The sequence below is a fragment of the Erythrolamprus reginae genome, chromosome Z, assembly GCF_031021105.1.
Source record: "Erythrolamprus reginae isolate rEryReg1 chromosome Z, rEryReg1.hap1, whole genome shotgun sequence".
NCBI classification, from domain to species: Eukaryota; Metazoa; Chordata; class Lepidosauria; order Squamata; family Dipsadidae; genus Erythrolamprus; species Erythrolamprus reginae.
This window is the reverse complement of record NC_091963.1, coordinates 89,270,518-89,290,746: the sequence shown is the minus strand read 5'-3', so window position 1 is coordinate 89,290,746 and position 20,229 is coordinate 89,270,518. Positions and strand designations below refer to the sequence as shown.

Here is a 20,229-nt window from a genome sequence, read left to right as displayed (position 1 = left end):
TATATTGTTTGTGTGTTATGAAAAATGAAATAGCTGTGACATACAAGTAATGAAAATACTATACAAAATTGGATTCAAGTTCATTAATATTTAAGTAATAAGAACGGCACAGGCCAATTTTGTTCATATTTATTACTTGACAGTTATATTGTATCGGAGAATACAAAATCAGAAAAAGTTTAAAACACTTCAGTTCACTGTATCATAAATATAATGTTTTCCAAAGGAATTTGTACAAAGAACTAGCAGCAAATGAATTAATCATTAGTTATTTATAGCTTGCCAATCAAAGTAAAAATCATATAAGTATAATTGCTAACAAATAATAACTATGATCATTCATTCAATTTTTATAACCACCCAACTCAACCAAGTTGTTAAGCAATAATTTGACACTAAGCAATCCCATGACACTGAACTTTCTTTATAACAATGTTAGTTAATGATATAAATTCTATCCCAATTGTAACTGTAACTGTTGTAATCCCGGGATTAACTGTAACAATGCCAGTCACTTTTGCCCACATCTCATGTTGTTTACTTCATTCTGCAGCTCTCAAGCGAGCAGTTTAGTATTAATAATCCACAAATTTAATGTCCTACTTTAATATTCTAGAATATATTTAACCGATTTTAAAGCAGAATTTTCACCAAAAAGAAAATAAAGACACCAAAGATATTCTGAACAAGAGAAAATTGGCTATTTGTTAGAGCACAAAAGGTCTGGGTGACTGAAAATTTTTATACCTCAAAATTTAAGGTATGCTTAAATTATAAGTGAGTTGATTCTGGGAGAAAAATTCTAGGTTGTTCTTCAGCACCATCTAGTTGCAAAAAAGAATCTGTGGATCTATTGCTGAGTCGAAAGGGAACAAGTCTTTGAAAGCTGTTTGGAGAATAAGGTATTTGTACTCTGGCTCTTTGGGAAGGTACCACCATCTCATCACTGGATAGCCAAGGTGTAAAATTCATGATGGCATTTTGCTCAATATCAGGTGAAAATGCTGGATTATCAATGCCTATAAAAAGTCCACAGAAGGAAAAGTCAATAATTAAGTAAACAGGAACACGGTAACTTTCACACTGTATTAGACTATTGCAAAATTGGAACTGAACAGGGAACTTGATTGAAATAGCAATTGCAATTTTAAAAACCCCTAAAACTATTTTAACAAAGCAAGTTTCACAAAAGCCTTACTGCCTGGACTATAGGACAACATAGTGGTTGAAAGTGAGCAATAGAATCGTTCTGAATGTCATGTAAGGAATTTAAAAAATATTTTCTTTCCCATTGTTTGTCTCAAAAAGGAAACAGCATCCTTTGAACGTGTGAATAAAATACATTTTATTCTGTGATGTGTATTTATGCCATTTTAACATTATAGTTTGAATAATGGCAATTTCCCCACAATGCTGACAAATGGTGCATGTATCTTTTGTTCCATATTTCTCTAAAATATATTTTTTCTTTTTATATATCTATGTAAAACAAGACAACCACAAGGCTACACAATATTATTATGGTATATACTATTTTCCTTACCATTTGTATCTGTGAAATTATCTGTGTTGACATAGTCCAGGAAGTTTACTGCTCCACCTATCTGTGAAAAGCCATAATCATTTTCCTCTGGTTCAGAAAACTCATTTTCTAGAATAAAATAATTATTATTTATATAACTGAAACAATTAGGTTCTGAGACAGTTTGCTCTTATAAAAGTAAATTGATATTTAATTTTAAAAACCCTGTATTGAATGTAACATACATTCAAATATAACAATTTCCCAGAAAGTAAAATAATTTCAGCTCTGATTTCTGTACATAATGCACATAATTAAAATTCCTCAATTAATATGTTCCTTTAAAAAAAAAAGTTTATTAATTTTTCCATTTTAAAAAAAATGACATTTCAATAATTTAATACAGTTCTATGCCCAATTTCTTATGTTTGTTACATTTTGTATATCACCTCTTTATAGATACATATATTACATTATGTGTATATATATTCCTTTTAAAACATGCTTTCACATTTTATTCATATCTTTATCTTTGTTACCAATCCAATCATACCAATAATTCTAAATTTCATGATCCTCTGAATTGCTATTTCCCTTGGTCTCCATAGTCATGCTTTCCATTTCTGCACATCTATAAATTTTTTCTATGGTGTTATTTTCTGGCGGAATCTCCTTGTTTTTCCAGAATTGTGCATAGGATAATTGTGCAGCCGTGATTATATGGGTAACTCAATATTGTATTTTGGGGGGATATTTTTTTCGTTCCTAGGAGCACACATTCTGGGCTAAATTCTATATCTGTTTTGGTTATCTCCAATAGCCACTTATGGATTTTTTTCCAAAATCCTTTTGCCTTAGGGCACATCCACCACAAATGAAAAAAGTGCCTATTTCTTGATTGCATGTCAGGTTCAGATTTGGGTAAATATTTGCTAATCTGGAGGGAGCCAAATACCATCTATAGAATATTTTATAGTACGGTAATTTTATTTAAAAGCCACAGATTTTGTAATTTTACAATTGATGTTCCAGGTCTTCTCCCAGTCAGCCATATGAATATTGTGTCCTAGGTTCTCAACCCAGACTATCATTGGTTCTTTGACTGTTTTTTTCTATTTTATCTGTTTCTAATATATATTTGTATATTTTATATATTATTTTTTCTTCCAGTCCTAAGATAATTTTATCCAATGGGTGTATGTTTCTATCAATGCCTGTTCCTTCTTTGTCTTTTTTATAACTTGATTTAATTTGTGTGTCAATTTTTATATTTTTTCAATCTAATTATTCTCTGCTTTTTAACTCTCCGGAGGGGTCCAATATATCACTGTATTTTATACTTTTTGTGGGGTCTATCAAATTAGGGCATATAATAGCCTCCATTATGGATAACCATCAATTTTTATATAATATTTCTTTTTGATTCCCTGCCATGTTTCTATCAATGATCTCCTAATTAGGTGCTGGTTAAAGTAAGTGTGTGATTTTGAGCCATCCCTCCAGAGATATGTATGCCATGCCATTTGTAACTCATAACCCTCTAAGGTTAATACCCGTTTATTGGATAGCTTTATCCAATCTTTTATACAATTGAGGGAGGCAGCTTTAAAATACAATCTCCAATCTTGGAGCCCTAGGCCACATCTGCTTTTACTATCCTGTAAACTAGACAATTTGATATTTGGTTTCTTACTCTGCTATATAAATTTTGTAACTGTTCTATCCAATTTGCTGAAAAATTTGGTGTCTAATTTAATGGGAGCTATTTGAAATATAAGAATTTAAGTAACGTGCTCATTTTTATTACTACGATCCGGCCTAATAAGAAAAGTTGTAAATATTTCCATTTCTCAAAATCATGCATTTGTTTGTTATAATGATTTATCATAGTTATTTTTCTTAATTGAAGAACATTTATTTGTTATTACTAAACCCAAGTATTTAATCTTTTTGACTATTTGTAAATTCAGTAATCTTTCCAGTTCTGCTTTTTGCACTGATGTCACATTTTTCGTTATCAGTTTGTTCTTTTATTTGTTGATTTTTAATCCTGTTGGCACTCCTTATTTCTCAATTTCTTTGATTAATTCTTGTCCTGACTATGTTGGTTTTTCTAGAAAAAATACCATGTCATCTGCATATGCTTAAGTTTATATTCCTCATCTCTTATTTCTGTGCCCTTAATTTTGTTGTTGTTACGTATTTTAATTAATAATGTTTCAATGTAAGTATAAAAGGCAGAGGTGGCACAGGGCATCCCTAATGTACCCCTTTGGTTATTGCTAATGGTTGTGTCATGTCTCCATTTATCATGACTGGCTGACTGGGAGGTGCAAATGTTTTCTATTATCTTTTCAAATTTATCGCTGAATTTTAATTTTTTGATTAATCCTAATAAATACTGCCAATTTACATTGTTGAATGCTTTCTGTGTATCCAGAAAGACAAGAGCTATCTGCCTTTCATAATATTCTAAAATATCCAAAATGGTCCTTGTATTGGCTTTAATTTGTCACGAGGGTAAAAATCCATTTTAGTCCAAATTAATAATTTTGTTTAATACTTTTTTTAGTCTTTCTGCCAATATTGCCATGCAAATTTTGTAATCTGCGTTCGACAATGAACTAGGCCTGTAATTTTGAATTTGACTCCTCTCAGCACCTTTTTTTCATGGTTTTTCATGGTTGTGGTGATGTATGATTCTCTCTATGTATCAGGGATTTTGGCTTCCAACAATTTGTCATTGAACAATTTCAGTAATACGTTTTTGAATGTATTGTTTATCTTTTTGTAGTATTCTCCTGGAAATCCATCTGGGCCATGAGATTTATTATGATTTAGTTTTTTCAAAGCATTTTGTATTTAGCATTTCTTTGTCCATTTCTTCTATTTGTGGCATATTTATTTCATTTAAACATTTCATTATTTCTCTTCTATTGGCTTTTGTTTATAAAGTTCCCTGTAATAGTCTTCTACTATTGCCTTATTTTCCTCAGAATGCTGTAGCCTTCCTGCTTTATTGTGCAATTGATATATTATTCTTTCACTTCCTTGTTTTTTTATTTTGTATGCTAGCCACCTGATAGGGTTTATTGGCTGTTTCAAAGAAAGTTTATTTAGTTTGTTCAATATCCCTGATATATTCTTGTTGTTCTATTAAGTTTATTTTGTGTCTAGCTTCCATCAATGCCTTATATGTTTTGTCATTTGGATCCTGTTGCAGTGCATGTTCTAATTGTTTAATCTCTCTTAATTTTTATTATATTCCTCCCTCTTCTCTTTGTTGTATATGCTATTGTTATCCTCTAATGTATGCTTTAAGCATGTCTCATAAGTTTTGGGTTGTTGTTGACTGCTTCTTGTTTTCCTCCATAAATCATTCAATTTCCTTTGTAATAGTCTTTGTCTTGTAATAATTTTGTACTTAGTGTCCATCTCTTTGTTTTTCTTCTGTTACTTTCCCATATTATCGTAAATGGGTTGTTATCTGCCCAAATGTTGGAATCTATTTCTATTGATTTGATTTTTTAATGTAATTGTTTGTTAATCCAGGCCATGTCTATTCTAGAAAACAAGTTGTGGGAGATAGAATAGAATGTACATTGCTTAATTCTGAGGTGATATAATCTCCATATGTCCACTAAATCCATTTCTTCCATCATTTTATTGAATGTAATGGGTAACTTATTTCTTTTTATTTTGCCTTCCCCTCTCCTGTTGTATAATCTATTTTAGGGTCTATTACTCCATTGTAATCCCTTATTATGCATACATTCTTATAATTTATTTGTAACAATTTGTCATGTATTTTTTTAATAAAATTGTTTTTTATTTTGATTTGGTTTTTATATGTGTGTATATATTAAGATTTTTTTCTCCTTCTATTTCTCCTATTATTAGGTATCTTCCATTGGGTTCTGTTGTTATTTCCCTGGATTTTATTTCCTTCCTTACATAGCTTGCTACTCCTTTCTTCTTCTTTTTACTCAATGACACATATTCCTCTCCTAGTTTTGGGTATTCTAAATATTTCTTGTGAGTTTGCTTTATATGCGTTTCTTGTATACAGATTATTTCTGCTTTTTGTTTAAATAATTTCAAAAATATTATTGTTCTTTTGTGAGCATTGTTGAATCCTTTTATGTTTAGTGAAATTAATTTTGTTTCTATTTGCATTACTCCCTACTTCTTCCTGTTCTTTTATTTATTAGCCTCTGCAGCTCTTTGAGATCTGGTTTTAATTCTCTCTTCTTTTGTTTCTGCTTCTTCTATTTCTTTTACTTCTTCACTCTTCTTCTTTTCAGTTTCTTTCTGTGACTCTCCTTCATGGCTTGCTTCTAGTCTTTCTCCACTCTCCAGTTTTTCTTCCAATCCAGTCATCTGTTTGTGAATCTCCTGTGCACATTCCGAGGTATCCACTTTTACTCTTTTTCCCTCCAAGTTTGTCCCCATCCCCTGACATCACTATGATGTCGGACAGCTGAAATTCAGAGATTCTAGGCAACTAGTTATGCCACTCAATATTTACTCAATATCTTTTTAAAGGACATTTAACTTTTCATTGTTTTAAAAAATGCATTTACCTTTCTCTTTTATATCATATGTAGGTAGGTTTCCATCTGGTACAACATTACTATGTCTCTGAAAAAACAAGAAATGACCATAAAAATACATATTCCATTTTGCACAGAATATATACAATTTAATATGTGATATGTTTTTGCAGACCTAACATGTGATTCAAAGTTTATATTTTATTTTATAATTAAAAGTATTTACTTAATACTTGATGCAATATTCCAAGTGTGATCTTACCCAGGAATTACAAAATGATATTAACACTTCATGCGATCTTAATGCTATCCTTCTATTAATGCATCCTATGATTGCTTTGGCTTTTTTGGTGGCCACAGCATCCTGCTGGCTCATATTTTAAGTGGTCCAATGGATTCCAAGATCCCTTTTCTAGTTTTACTTTAAAGTTATTTGGATAAACGGATCCAGTCATTTTCTGAATACATTCTTTCTGGTTCTTGTGAAATGCAGCCCATCACTTGCCAGAACCTCTTCATGTAGGTAATCTAGGATTGCAATCTAGGATTATCTTGGTGGTACCATTTCTTAGGCCAGTGGTTTATTTCTAAAATTCTTTGTTCCCTCATTGGTTGTTGACCTTTTAGTGGAAGTACAGATGAAAATACCAGCCATGGTCCTAACTCCTTAATTTTCTTGCTGAGCTGCTCAGTCTGTTGATATTGTTTTTAAGTTGTCATGTCATTTGTTCAAATAAGAAAGAGAAAAAAAGAATAGTAATCCGTTAACTTTTAGTAAGGCTAAAATTTAATTTTAGTAAGGTTCTCAATCACATCTTTCATTTTGGCTCCAGGGAGACAACATAACTAAAGTTTCATTTGTTCCCATAGTTGTTTGTTCCTTATTGTGTTCAGTTTGGATATAATTTTTTCCCCTTAGGTGGGAGGTTCTGATTTTATAGATTGAGCCTCAGAATTGCTGGAGTTTCCTCTTGACCTATCATAAATGTTTTCACCTATTTCAAAAAGTTTGGCAAACAAATAGAATTAACTTGATATGAGGAAGCAAGGCAAGTATGACATAATAGAGATTACTGAAACATAGTGGATGGGTACACCTTGTTTCAGAAGGACAGGCAGAAAGAGAAGAGGTAGTGTAGTGCTGTATATTACAAATAAACTTGAAGATAGTAACAATGAATCTGGATTTAAAGAGGAATCCATTACAGATTGCCAAACCAATCAAACAATGAATATTTTAAAAGATAGGTCTCAAAAATATGGTGATGGTGAAAGGAGGATATACAGTAAGCATGCTAAACAAATAAATAAAGTTGATGCCTTTGTTTGATTTCCTTTTGTATTTAAGTTTTGCTTAGACAATCTCAAATGTTTGGTCTTACCCCTTTTTGGCTACGGTCTTTCTTGTGAATTTTGTTTAGTTTCTTATGGTGGTTCAAACCTAGTTTTGTGCTCTTGAAGGATTCTAATCGTTTTCTCATAGTTCTGTGAAAAATTTCTTTATTTTGCTTCTCATCTTCATTCAGAGTAATTTTATGACGGCTGTACAGAAGGTTTTGCTACAGCAAAGAGAAAAAAAATAGAAATATATATATCTATATTCAGTAAATATATCTAGCTATATCTATTGTATATCTATTTTATATTGTTCCATTTATAATTAATTGATTCCCATCAAAAATATTATTTTTGTAAAGTGTAAAAATCATGATTGTTAGTACACATTTAGTATATACTGCTCCATAAACAAACAAACAAATAAAAAGAAATATAATTCAAACATTGTATCTGGAAAATTCTATTATTTATGTACAGTATTTGATTTATACCTACAGTATTTGCTTTGATGAGAGCTCAAGGAAAAATCTAAAACAATCCATACTAAATCATTCCTAATCACTGATTAGGAATCATTCCTAATCACTGATTCCTAATCCTAATCAGTGGGAGCCAATTACAACTCAAATCAAAGCCTGTGAACAATATAGGAAAAGGGCCTCTCCTGTGTTTGAGAAAAAGAGCATTTAACCAATGGTGTGTTGGAAGTTTCTGGAATAGCTTGTGAGAGTTAATTATTTAATTTTCTGAAATACTGTGAGCTGGTTGATAGTAAAGATGGACCTTGATGATTACTGTGCAAATCAGCTCTTCTGTGGCTAGTGGTGAGTCGAATGGCCAACTCACCAAGGCCAACTTCTAGAGCCAATTTGCTACAGAATAAATTGCCATGGCCAACTTGCTATGTGATAACTCACTGTAGGACAAGTTAATAATTCAATTTAATTATTTTAAATAAATAACAATTATTTTAATTTTCACATTTTTACATTCACATTTATTTTATCCTGCTTTTTGCATCCTTTCTTTAGTGATTTTATTCTACCATTTTTTTATAGTAGTGTAATTCTTGTTCCATAGTGAGAAAGCTGTGCTGATTTGTCCCACAGGCAGTTGCCCGTGCTGAGTTGGCTGTTGTGGGTTGGCCATGGTGAATCGCCACAGATCAGTGATGAGGTCTGATGGTGGCAATGGAGCCAGCAGACCAGACCAGAGCCACGTCTTAAATGTTTAGCAACACACCACTGCCTTTGACACAGCACACCTTCAGTTAAATATCTCTTAATAATTTTTTTCCATAAAGTTTTTTATTTTTTAACATGTCAAAGTTTCATTTTCAATTAAAATGGTTTAAGCTTATAGAGCTTTAAACAACTCCCAACATTTTAAATTGTGCATGGCAAGTAATTAACAACTCTTTTATTTTATATTTTGTTATTTTATTTTGTTATTTTCCTCATGTACACTGAGAGCATATACACCTAAGACAAATTTATTATGTGTCCAATCATACTTGACCAATAAAGAATTCTAATATATTTTATCTATTTCAGTAGAGCTATCACATCATTCCTGGGACAATAAACATAAAACACATATTTTCTAAACCACAAAATTAGAGATTCACTACACAATATTTGGACAAAAATTAAAAGTCATCATCAGTGTTCCCTCTAATTTTTTTTTGGGGGGGGGCGGAAAAGTATAGTGTCTGAGCGGCAGTCCCTTTGGGACTGGGCGGCACAGAAATAATAAATAAATAAATAAATAAACAAACAAACAAACAAACAAATAAAAAACCCACCCTGTTTTGCCTCAGAGAATTTCAAAATAAAATACTGTACTGTGTGTCTATAACAGTGAGCTCATAATAGGGCAACTCTATCAGTATCAAAATGCCACTTAAATAGTTGAGCTAGTTTCAAACTAGATTTTGATTTTCTTTCTCTCTTCCTTACTCCCATTCTTTTTCTTTCTCTTTTCCTTCCTCTCTTTTTTCTATCTGTTTCTCTCTCTTCCTCTCTTCCTCTCTCCCCTTCCCTCTCACTCTTTCCCTCTCGGCTTCTGGGCAGGTTTGGAAAACTCTGAGTTGATTATGATTTTTAAGTGAGCGATTGCTCACTGCTCAGCTTAGAGGGAACTATGGTCATCATTACAGAGAGATTCTGACCTGGTTCTTTGGAATGGAAGCAATAACATACCCGACAACAACAGATTTGCATAAAATGATTAAATATTCAGACATTTTTGATGGAAAAAGAGAAATAAAATAAATGCTGGAATTAATACAAGGAATCAAAAGAGATTGATGGCCTTACTGTCAAATTAAATCAGGGCTAAAAGATAACAAAAAGAAATTTGGAATTGCAAAAGAAAAATCAGAATTAGACAGAATTTTATTATTATTATTGGCAATACAACACAGCATACGGGATTACTATGCTGGATTTCGTATTTCATCACCAGTCGAGCGCTTCCCAAGCACCTAGGACTGCGTGATATAGTGCCATATTATGTGTGCTGATCCCAGTAAAGCGGCCGTCTGCAATTGACAGATGGAGATTTTGTCAATTTCTTTGGCACGTGGGACCACTTTCACTGGCTCATGCCAGAGTCCTATTATTATTATTATTATTATTATTATTATTATTATTACGAGAGAAAAAAACAATAACAAAATAATAAACTATAAAATGGAAGGAGAAATTGTAAAGGGAAATATGATTGGTTGGGCAAAAAAATTTGGATATAATATAGAATTAGATCAATGGGACAGAATCTGGAACAAAAACTACAACCTAACAAAATCAACCACTTATAAGAAGAACATTTACAAAATGTACTATAGATGCAGGGGTGGGCTACTGCCTGGATGGGGAGGGGGGACAAAGTGGGGTAGCAAAAATGGAGCTCTATCCCAGAGCACCCAATTTGCACTGAAAGATGTTGAAAGAAAATGCAGGGCATCCTGCATAAGACACCCCCACAGTGTGGTAGTAAAAATTTTGGTAGCCCTTCACTGTAAAGATGGCATTGACCCCCAAAATGTACTTTAATTTGACCCCAAAATATTGGAATGGTGGCTATAAAAATGGGACTACTACCATATGTTGTGGACCTGTTCAGTGATAAAAAAATTATGATATAAAATACGAAGATGGCTAGAAGAAATAACTAAAGAAAAAAATTAAAAAGAAAGCAGAAGCATTCTTCCTCGGAATACTAGTTAAAAACAGAAAAACAGTACCATTACATTATATTACATATTCTCACAGCAGTAAGAATCATCCTGGCACAATACTGGAAATGAGGGGTACCAACCAAAAATGTTATAATTAAAAAGATTTTGGATTGTGCACAACTAGATAAATTGACAATTGAATTGAAAGAGAAATAAGATTCGGAATATTATAAAACTTAGAATTTATTGTATGGGGGCTTGACAGAAGAAAATAAAATAATACGCTGTTACAATTAAGATCCTTAGAAATGTATTGATTATGATAATAGAAATAGGTAAAAACAGTAAATAAGTCTAAAATATTAGTTGATATATGTACTGTAAAATAACCTGTGTGTATGTATGACTTGTTTTTGGTTTGTGTTTTATAATGTTTCAGTTGTCTGTTTTTTTTCTTTTTAAAGTTTATAATGAATAAAATTTTATTTTTTTAAAAATACAATGCATTGAAGTCTTGAAGACAAGAAATGAAAAGCCATGCATATGTATCATCATATTACAGTATGACAAAAAATATTTGATATGGCTAGAGGGTATAGATTTGGTGGAGGAATACCAATTCTTTCCTGCATTCCTTGGTATATAAAATATTATAAATTATTATTTTTCAGGTTAATTTAATTAATTTTAATAAGACCTCTTATTGATTGCTTATTTATTTATTTATTTGTTATTTTTATTCTTTTATTTTTTATTTTTACATTTTTGTTGAGTGATTGATGTGTATTTATGATATTTAAAGATTTTCCGATTACAGTGATCCCCCGAGTTTCGCGATCCCGATCATTGCGAATCGCTATATCGCGATTTTTCCACCCGATGACGTCACTCCCTTCCTTTCTCATCTTTCTTTCTCTCTCTCTTTCTCTATCTTGCTTCTTCCTCTCTCACACTCTCTTCCTCCCTCTCTCATCTCTTTCTTTCCTTCTCTCTCTTTCTCTATCTCTCCCCCTCTTGCTCTCCAGCGATGGCTTGCAGCGCCGCAGCAGCGAGGAGCCGGGCGGGCGGGCGAACAGGCAAGCAGCAAGCGATCTTGGGATCTTGGGGTTTCCCCATTGCCTGGGCAACGGGGAAACCCCATCTTCGGCTCCTCGCTGCTGCCGCGCTGTGGAGCAGATCAGCTGTTGGGCGGCCGAAGGGGTCTTCCCCGCCGCCCACACGCAAACTCCACCATCTGCGCATGTGCGGCCATGGAAAACAGGACGCGCATGCACAGATGGTGTTTTTACTTCCGTGCCGCTACATCGCGAGTTTACGATTATCGCAAGGGGTCTTGGAACGGAACCCTCGCGATAATCGGGGGATCACTGTACCTCGACTGGAAGTTGGCTCCAACTTTCCACTATTCTTTCTATGAAATCCTTCCTAACATTCCTTTTGAAGTTTCCTCCTGTCAGTTTGAGGTTATTCCTGTGTTCTGGAAGTTTTGCTTAATATTGAAAATACTGCTTCTTGAACCTTATTCACATCCTTAATATATTTAAAGGTTTCAATCATTACCTCTTTCCACTCCGTCCTCTGTATTGTATACATTCAGTTTTCCAATTTCTCCTGATATGTTTTGTCCCTCAGTCCTTGCACAATTTTTATTGCCTGTCTTCGGACTCATTTAATCTTATCAATATCTTTTTTAAAGTGAGGTCTCCAGGAGGCAGTATGCCAAATGAGATCTAACTAAAGCTCTATATATGTTCTGCCTGGCTGGCTGGCCACCCAACAAGGCAAAATACAAACACACACAGAGAGAGAGAGAGAGACAGAGAGAGAGAGAGAGAGAGAGAGAGAGAGAGAAGCTTGCAAAAGGCAAAGGTTTCTTTATGTACAAAACTGGATAAAAGCCACAGCAACTGCAAAAGGAATGCTGGTTTATGAGTCCAAGGGTCAGGTTTAATGACTCAAGCCAGCAACAAAAGTCTCTCTGGCTTACTTCACCCAATTACTCACTTGGCTTGAGTTTCAGAATTCCAAAATTGTCCAAAGGAAAAACTAAACCATGTAGCATCAATGTCTCTCTCTCTCAAATTTGAACAATAATTTCCCACACCGCCTTCTTCAAGCCCTTCCCTTTTTAACCCTGCTGCAGCTTTCTTGATTGCTGACAGCTGTGCCTTATAATCTCCGTCTGCGTCTGCACAGCTGCTCCTAGCGTCCCAGCATTCTATGCACCCTGACATTGAGAATGGGGTCATCCATCACCCCCTCCTAATCTGACCCAGATGAGGCTCTGACTGGAGGTCCTACAGGCTCTGCAGGCCTCTCTGCCTCTCCGGTATCTTCCACATCCCCTTCTCCTTCCCCTTCACTGTCTGACTCCTCGTTAAGCCAGACAGGTCTTCTTTGATCTAACAAACCTGGCTCCTTTGAGTCAAAATCAGTGGCCAGAGGAGCTGGCTGTGAGCCACCCACAACAATATAGCATGATTTGGACCTCCTTTTTTCCTGCTGGAGATCCCTCTGGCCATACTGTTTACTTATTTTGCAGTCATCTGTTATGAGCACACCTAAATCCTTTTCTTCTGTTATTCTGTCTAACACTGTATCTCCAATACTGTACCCTCCAGAACACTCTTTTTCCTGCATGCATGATGTTACATTTAGAAACATTAAAATGCAGTATTCACATTTCCCACCAATTTTCCAGCAATGCCAAATCCCTTTCATTGTTATGAATACTTCCAGTAATGTCAACTCTATTACACACCTTTGTGCCATCATCAAAAAGACAAATCTTACCTAGTAATCCTTCAATTGTATCATTTACAAACACACTGAACAAAACAGCTATTAGGATTAAGGCTTGTGGTACACCACTTGTAACTGGTGCTGATCTCACTGGTCAATGTCCCATTAACAATCATTTATTGGTCTTCTCTGCGCCGAGCCTCGAGTCTTTCTTTGGATTTTCATGTCTTTGGATGTGGTATTCAAATGTGGCCTCACTAGTGCAGTATAAAATGGTACTATCACTTCTTGTGACCCTATCACTTCTTGTGATCTGCATCAGGGAAGGCCTGCCATCTTCCGCACTACCAATTCGCAACACATGCCCATTGTGGGGGCACATGTGCCTGTCAGTGCAAGATTTGGCTTCTGTGCATGCGCAGCAAGCAAAATCTTGTGTGAAGATGCTCACTACGTCTGCATTTGTGCAGAAGCAAAAAATCGGCAAAAATCGCCAAAATCTCACTTGCGTGAGCGTCTTCACACAAGACTTTGCTTGCTGGACATGTGCAGAAGCAAAATCTCATGCAGGGGCATGCGTGGACACATCAGAGGTGTGCAGCTGCACATGCATCCTGAAAATCGCTGCCAGAATGTAGCACTTTACCATTCAGGAAACCGCCAATTTCCAGCCTCCGGAGGGGGTGGAGAAAGCCCGTTTTTCACTCTCTCCAAGCTCCAGAGCTTTCCTAGGAGCCTGGGGGGTGTGTGTGAAACGGCCTTCATCACCTCCTGGAGGTCCTCCGGAGGTTGAAAACCTTCTATTTGCCAACTTCCAGTTTAACCAGAAGTTCTTTTTCTTTTTCTTTGCTCCCCCAGGCTTCAGGGCCTTTCTAGGGGCCTTGGGAGGGCAAAAACCGCCTTCCCCCTCCCTTGGAGGCCCTCTGGAGGCCAGAAATGGCCCATTTTCCAACTTCTTCATTTTCTCTCTCCCCAGGTTCCTAGAAAAGCTCTGAAACCTGGGGAGAGCAAAAAACAGGTGCCAGAAGCAGGTGGGTGTCATGCACTCATGCAGGGGGTGGGGGCGCATGGAATTATGGATGTGGGAATATATGTTTGTTAGATCATTTATGAAACTATTGAATGATGTTCTTAGTGCATATTTTCCTCTATGAAACATTTTCATCCTTAGGTATTGTATATTTCTGTAAAGGTGTAGAGATTCCTTGCATACAATTCAACTCTCTCTCTCTCTTTTGTTTGGTCTGTTTCAACAGTTCATATGTTTATAGCACTACATTTCAATAATGGTTCCATTCCGCCAAGATTAAGTAATGGCAATTAAGCACATTAGGCTACAAGCGTATTCCACAATTTTCAGTCCACAGCTACAATCTTTGCATCCTTCCATTTAAGATTGATGTTTTTCCTATCTTTCTGATATGATTGGTACCATATTTTCTTTGGCCTTCCTCTTCTACTCAGGCCATCTAGAATAGCTGGACTTTATATGGGCTTGATCAGAGTCACTTTAATTATGGCCAATTTGCACTGATTACTGTTTAACATCAGTTTGAATGTGATTGGTTAATTCTGAACATACCCACATTCCTACTTATAAGAGAGTGTGCATATTTATGCAACCATGTTATTGAAAGTTTTTATTTTTATATTTTCCATTTATTTTTTAATTGAATTATACAGCTTATATGTTATATTAAAGGTGGAAAAATTCTGAGGTGATTTATCTTGGTCTGATTTATTTATATCTCAAAAATCTGGATTTTTAACTGGGCTGTATAGACTTTTTATATCATTGTAGCTGCTCATAGTCCTTTAAAATTATTTTCAGGCTCTTAGTTGTATTAATTGTCCTAACATAAATAATAACTGGACGATTATTTTGGAAAGCTTCTCCATCTTATCTTTGATCTTTGCACCTGAGAGACAATATACTTCCCCTGATAGATTGTCTGATCTACAAATTATTAATTCTGATCCTTTGAGAAATGAGTCATCTATCACAAACACATCTTGAAGTACCTTCTCCTGTTGTCTGTATGTTTTCTTCCAGTGGAGGATGTAAAATTAATTGCTCAGCTTCAGTGGGACTGGACTGGATTGGCTTAGATAGCAGGAATATCTTCTCAATGTTTTTGTCCTCTGAATAACATGTTGCTATTGGTTTATCTCCGTGAGTTCATTTTACCTAGTACCAGTAATGGGCAGCCAAAATTTTTACTGCAACACTGTGGGTGTGGCTTATTTTGTGGGTGTGGCTTGATGGTCATATGACCAGGTAGGAGTGGCTTGAATGATCACCATCGTTGAAGTGAACTGTTAAATCCTCAACTTACAACTTCACCAGTGTCGCTTGCTGGGCTTTGCATTTCCCACGTTCTCCTTCCTGGGTCACCCCTACCTCAGGCTGGATAGCTAGGTGAATGGGTGCTGACCAGCTGTTGAGAAAAGAGGGGGGAGGAAATGGGCCCCCTGCAACTCCAACCAGTGCTGGTCTCCCTGCCTCTTACCGAGGAAAAAGAGGAAGATGGGAGGGGTGATAGTGAGCTGGAGCTGGGCACACAGCTTCATTTCCGCCAGTGGAACTGCATTCCACCCCGTCCTGCCTGCTGCCCACCCCTGCCTAGTACCATATTTTTCAGAGTATAAGACGAACCTTTTTCCTCCCTAAAAGAGGCTGATAATTTGGGTGCATCTTATACTCTGGATGTAGCTTTTTTCTCCCCAGTTCTAACTAGTTGCTAATGATCTTTCCATCTCTTACCTTGCAGGCTCTTTCATTGTCTCTCTCTGCGAAGAACATTTTCCAAGCCCAAGTCTTTGCAGGTTTTTTTCATTGCTCTACTTGCTCTGAATAATTTTCTTTCCAGCCCTAACTAGGTGCTAACGATGTTCCCAGCTCTTACAGACTTGCAAGCTCTTTCATTGTTACTTTCTGCCAAGAATGTTTTCCAAATCCTGTCTTTGTAGGGGTTTTTCATTGCTTTACTTGCTCCAAATGTTTCTTTCCAGCCCTAACCAGGTGCTAACAATGTTCCCAAGCTCTTTCATTGTTACTCTTTCTGAAGAATGTTTTCCAAACCCTAAGTCTTTTTCCATTGGTCTAACTTGCTCCGAATAAGTTTCTTTCCAGTACTAACCAGGTGCTAATGATGTTCCCAGCTCTTACCCACTTGCAAGCTCTTTCACTGTTACTCTCTGTGAAGAATATTTTCCAAGCCTTAAGTCTTTGCAGGGTTTTTTCCATTACTTCCATTCTTGCTCCAAATGTTTCTTTCCAGGTGCTAATGATGTTCCCAGCTTTTACTGGCTTACAAGCTCTTTCATTGCTACTTTCTCCAAATAAAGGTTTTTTTTTAAAACCAGGAGATAAAATAATGTGCTGAAGCTGACTAGACTAAGGACATTAGAAAGATGTATACCTGGTAAGCAGATTCTTTTCCCTACTTTCCTCCCCATAAACTAAGGTGCGCCTTATATTCCGGTGCATCTTATACTCCAAAAATATGGTAGTGGTTTGTTCCTTACTGTGAGTAGTTTGAACTTCTAGAAGTTCCTCATTTTGTTGACTGAATCTCAGGATGGCTAGATTTGCCTCTAGGCTCTTTCCTTTTTTTCTTCCAGTAATCCAATTAGTTTACTTATTAGGTATAATTTGGATTCTTTATGGCGGGGGTCCCCAAATCTGGTCTGCAGTTCAGTATTGGGCCAGGCTCATTGGGAAGTACACCACATAAGTGGCAGAGAAGTGCATAAAACTTTATTTGCACAAGTGACATGCCAGCACACAAAACTATCCCCTCTCCCTCCCTTGCCACCCAGCCCACAGAATTGGAAAAAAAAAAATCCCCTTCCCTTTTCAAAACCCTTTTGGGCTATAAGTGTCCTTGAAAATACTGGATCTACTGAAATTTCTTTAACTGTAATTTCTTACCTCTTGCCTGGGCTTATACAGATACAGTTGTAAAGTATGATGGGTAAACATATCCTCTGAATCTCGAATACTTTTCCTTCTCTGTTCTAATGCTTGCATATCAAGGCAGACAGAACTGGCAGTTTCTCTCCTAAAGTAAAAACAAACATTTAACAATTGCTTTGTTATACAGGATTTAACAAATAAAACAAACCAACAATCGTAAAACAAACAAACATTTTTACAAATCAAGAATAAACTCTACATCATGGTTTTTATAAAAATGTTTTAAAATCCCTATAAGAAAGTAGCTTCATAACAGAAAATCATAACAGAAAAACAAGGTCCCTTGATTTGTTTTCTTTGAAAGTCTCCAATGAATGGGAAATATCCATACAGGATATACAGTACATTGTATAGGAAGGATAGAGTAGAGAGAAGGGGAGGTGTAGTAGCCATTTATATTAAGGAAAGTCTAAAAGCAACACTAACTCAAAATACATATAAAGAGCTGGAGACTCTCTGGCTTTGCATTCAAACTAAAGAGGGTTCTGTCATTAGAATTGGGGTGATTTATAGGCCTCCAGGGCAATCTGAGGATTATGACAACAAGATGATGGATGAAATTACCCAAATATCAGTAAAGGGAGATATTATGGTTATGGCATTGACTGGAATATCCATAGTGCCCTTACATGCAAAAGTAAAATATTCTACTGTATAGTAGAGGCCCTTACAGGAGCAGCTCTGGCACAGCTGGTTAAGACAACGACTAGAGGGGAGAATATTCTAGATTTAGTTTTTATGAATGGGAATTGGGTTTCAGAGGTTAAGGTGGGAGAAAACTTAGGTTGCAGTGACCACCTATGTTTGTGGTTTGATGTAAAAACTGACAACCAAAATATTGGATTTCAGAAAAAACAAATTCAATGAAATGGGGGAATATTTAACAAATTAAAGGGAGGAATAAAAATGGCAGGAGTGAGCGTCTAGTGAATTGTATTTAAAAAGGCCATCTTAAAAGCCACTGGACTGTATGTAAGGTAAATAACTAAAGGTAAAAGGAAGAAGAAACCGCTATGGTTTAGTAATAACATAAGGGCTATAATCAATGAAAAAAAGTCTGCCTATAGCGGGTATGAAGAGTGTGGAAGCATAGCTGACAGAGAGGTATATAAAATGAGACAGAAGGAGGTGAAACAGATAATATGTGCTGCTAAAGCCTCAAAAGAGGAAAAAATTGCCAAATATGTAAAGAACGAGGATAAAACCTTCTTCAGATATATTAGTGATAGGAAGAAGAAAAACTGCAGAATCACAAAGCTTAGTACTGGGGATAATACATACATTGATGGGAATAAGGAGGTCGCTGACCATTTGAATAGCTATTTCTGTTCAGTTTTCTCAGAAGACCGCTTACAATATAATACTATGGATGGATATAGCATTGCTTCCAGCTGTAGAGATTCAGCTCCAGTGATTCCAAAGGCCGATATCTTAGAATAACTTGAACAATTAAAGATAAATAAGGCAATGGGTCCAGATGGCATCCACCCCAGAGTTCTTAAAGAACTCAGATCTGTGATTGCTACCCCCGATTCGTTTAGCCAATCCCTTTTAACAGGAGATTTACTGATGATAGGAGAATGGCCAGTGTTGTGCCTATCCACAAGAAGGGCAGTAGAGAAGAAGCTGGTAACTACAGGCCAGTTAGCATGACATTAATTGTAGTTAAAATGTTGGAGACTCTACTCAAAAAAAGGATAAATCAGCACCTAAAAACCAGTAGCTTATCGGACCTAAACCAGCATGGCTTTACTGAGGGCAAATCATGTCAGAATAATCTCACTGATTTCTTTGACTAAGTCACAAAGGTGTTGTATGAAGGTGGTGCCGTAGACTTCAGCAAAGCCTTTGATACAGTTCCACATAAAGAGCTGATAGATAAATTAGTGAAGATTCAACTTAATCCCTGGATAGTTCAATGGATTTGCAGCTGGCTGAAGCGTAGATATCAAAGGGTTGTTGTTTATGGTGAGTATTCTGAGCAGAGACTGGTTACAAACAGTGTGCTACAAGGATCTGTTCTGGGTCCTATTCTTTTTAATATATTTGTGAGTGGCATAGGGGAAGGTTTGGTAGGGAAGATTTGCCTACTTGCCGATGATTCTAAAGTATGCAATAGGGTTGATATCCCTAGATGCGTCTGTAATATGGCAAATGATTTAGCTTTATTAGATAAGTGGTCAAAACAATGGAAACCGCAGTTTAATGTTTCCAAATGTAAAATACAGTGATCCCCCGGGTATTGCGACCCCGATCATTGCGAAATGGCTATATGGCGATTTTGCAACCTGGAAGTAAAAACACCATCTGCGCATGCGCGCCCTTTTTTCTATGGGCACGCATGCGTAGATGGCGCCGGGAAGATCAGCTGCTGGGCGGCTTCCCTAGGTCTTCCCCCTCTTGCTGGCGGGAGGGCGAGCGGCGGGCATCAGCGAGGAGTTTCCCCACCGCCCACGCAAACTCCTCGCTGCCGCCCGCCCGCCCTTCGCCCGCCCACGCCGTTCATTCTCGCCGCTTCCCAGCTGAGTCCTGAAGCTAATTGGCTTCAGGACTCAGCTGGGAAGCGGCGCGAGCGAGTGGCGCGAGCGAATGGCTTGTCCGCCGCCTGCCTGCCCGCGCGCCCACCCGCCCTTCGCCCGCCCACGCCGTTCATTCTCGCCGCTTCCCAGCTGAGTCCTGAAGCGAATTGGCTTCAGGACTCAGCTGGGAAGCGGCGCGAGCGAACGGCGTGGGCGGGCGAAGGGCGGGCGAGCGGCAGCGAGGAGTTTGCGTGGGCGGTGGGGAAACCCCAATCTTCGGCTCCTCGCTGCTGCGGAAGTAAAAACACCATCTGCGCATGCGCAGATGGTGTTTTTACTTCCGCAGCGCTACTTCGCGAAAACCCGATCATTGCTAGGGGTCCTGGAATGGAACC

At 36.7% G+C, this 20,229-nt stretch overlaps 1 protein-coding gene across 1 annotated transcript in view; it reads right to left on the bottom strand.

The window, feature by feature from the left end:
- Positions 1-256: 256 nt before the first annotated feature.
- Positions 257-20,229, bottom strand: part of SLC9A3 (solute carrier family 9 member A3) — a 103,512-nt gene continuing 83,539 nt past the window's right edge. The window contains exons 12-16 of the mRNA XM_070729514.1: positions 17,271-17,400; positions 7,458-7,634; positions 6,106-6,163; positions 1,544-1,651; positions 257-1,019 (exon numbers count right to left, since the gene is read on the bottom strand). Of these exons, the coding sequence (XP_070585615.1) occupies positions 772-1,019; positions 1,544-1,651; positions 6,106-6,163; positions 7,458-7,634; positions 17,271-17,400 (721 nt within the window). The 3' untranslated portion in view covers positions 257-771. The remainder of the gene's footprint in view (positions 1,020-1,543; positions 1,652-6,105; positions 6,164-7,457; positions 7,635-17,270; positions 17,401-20,229) is intronic.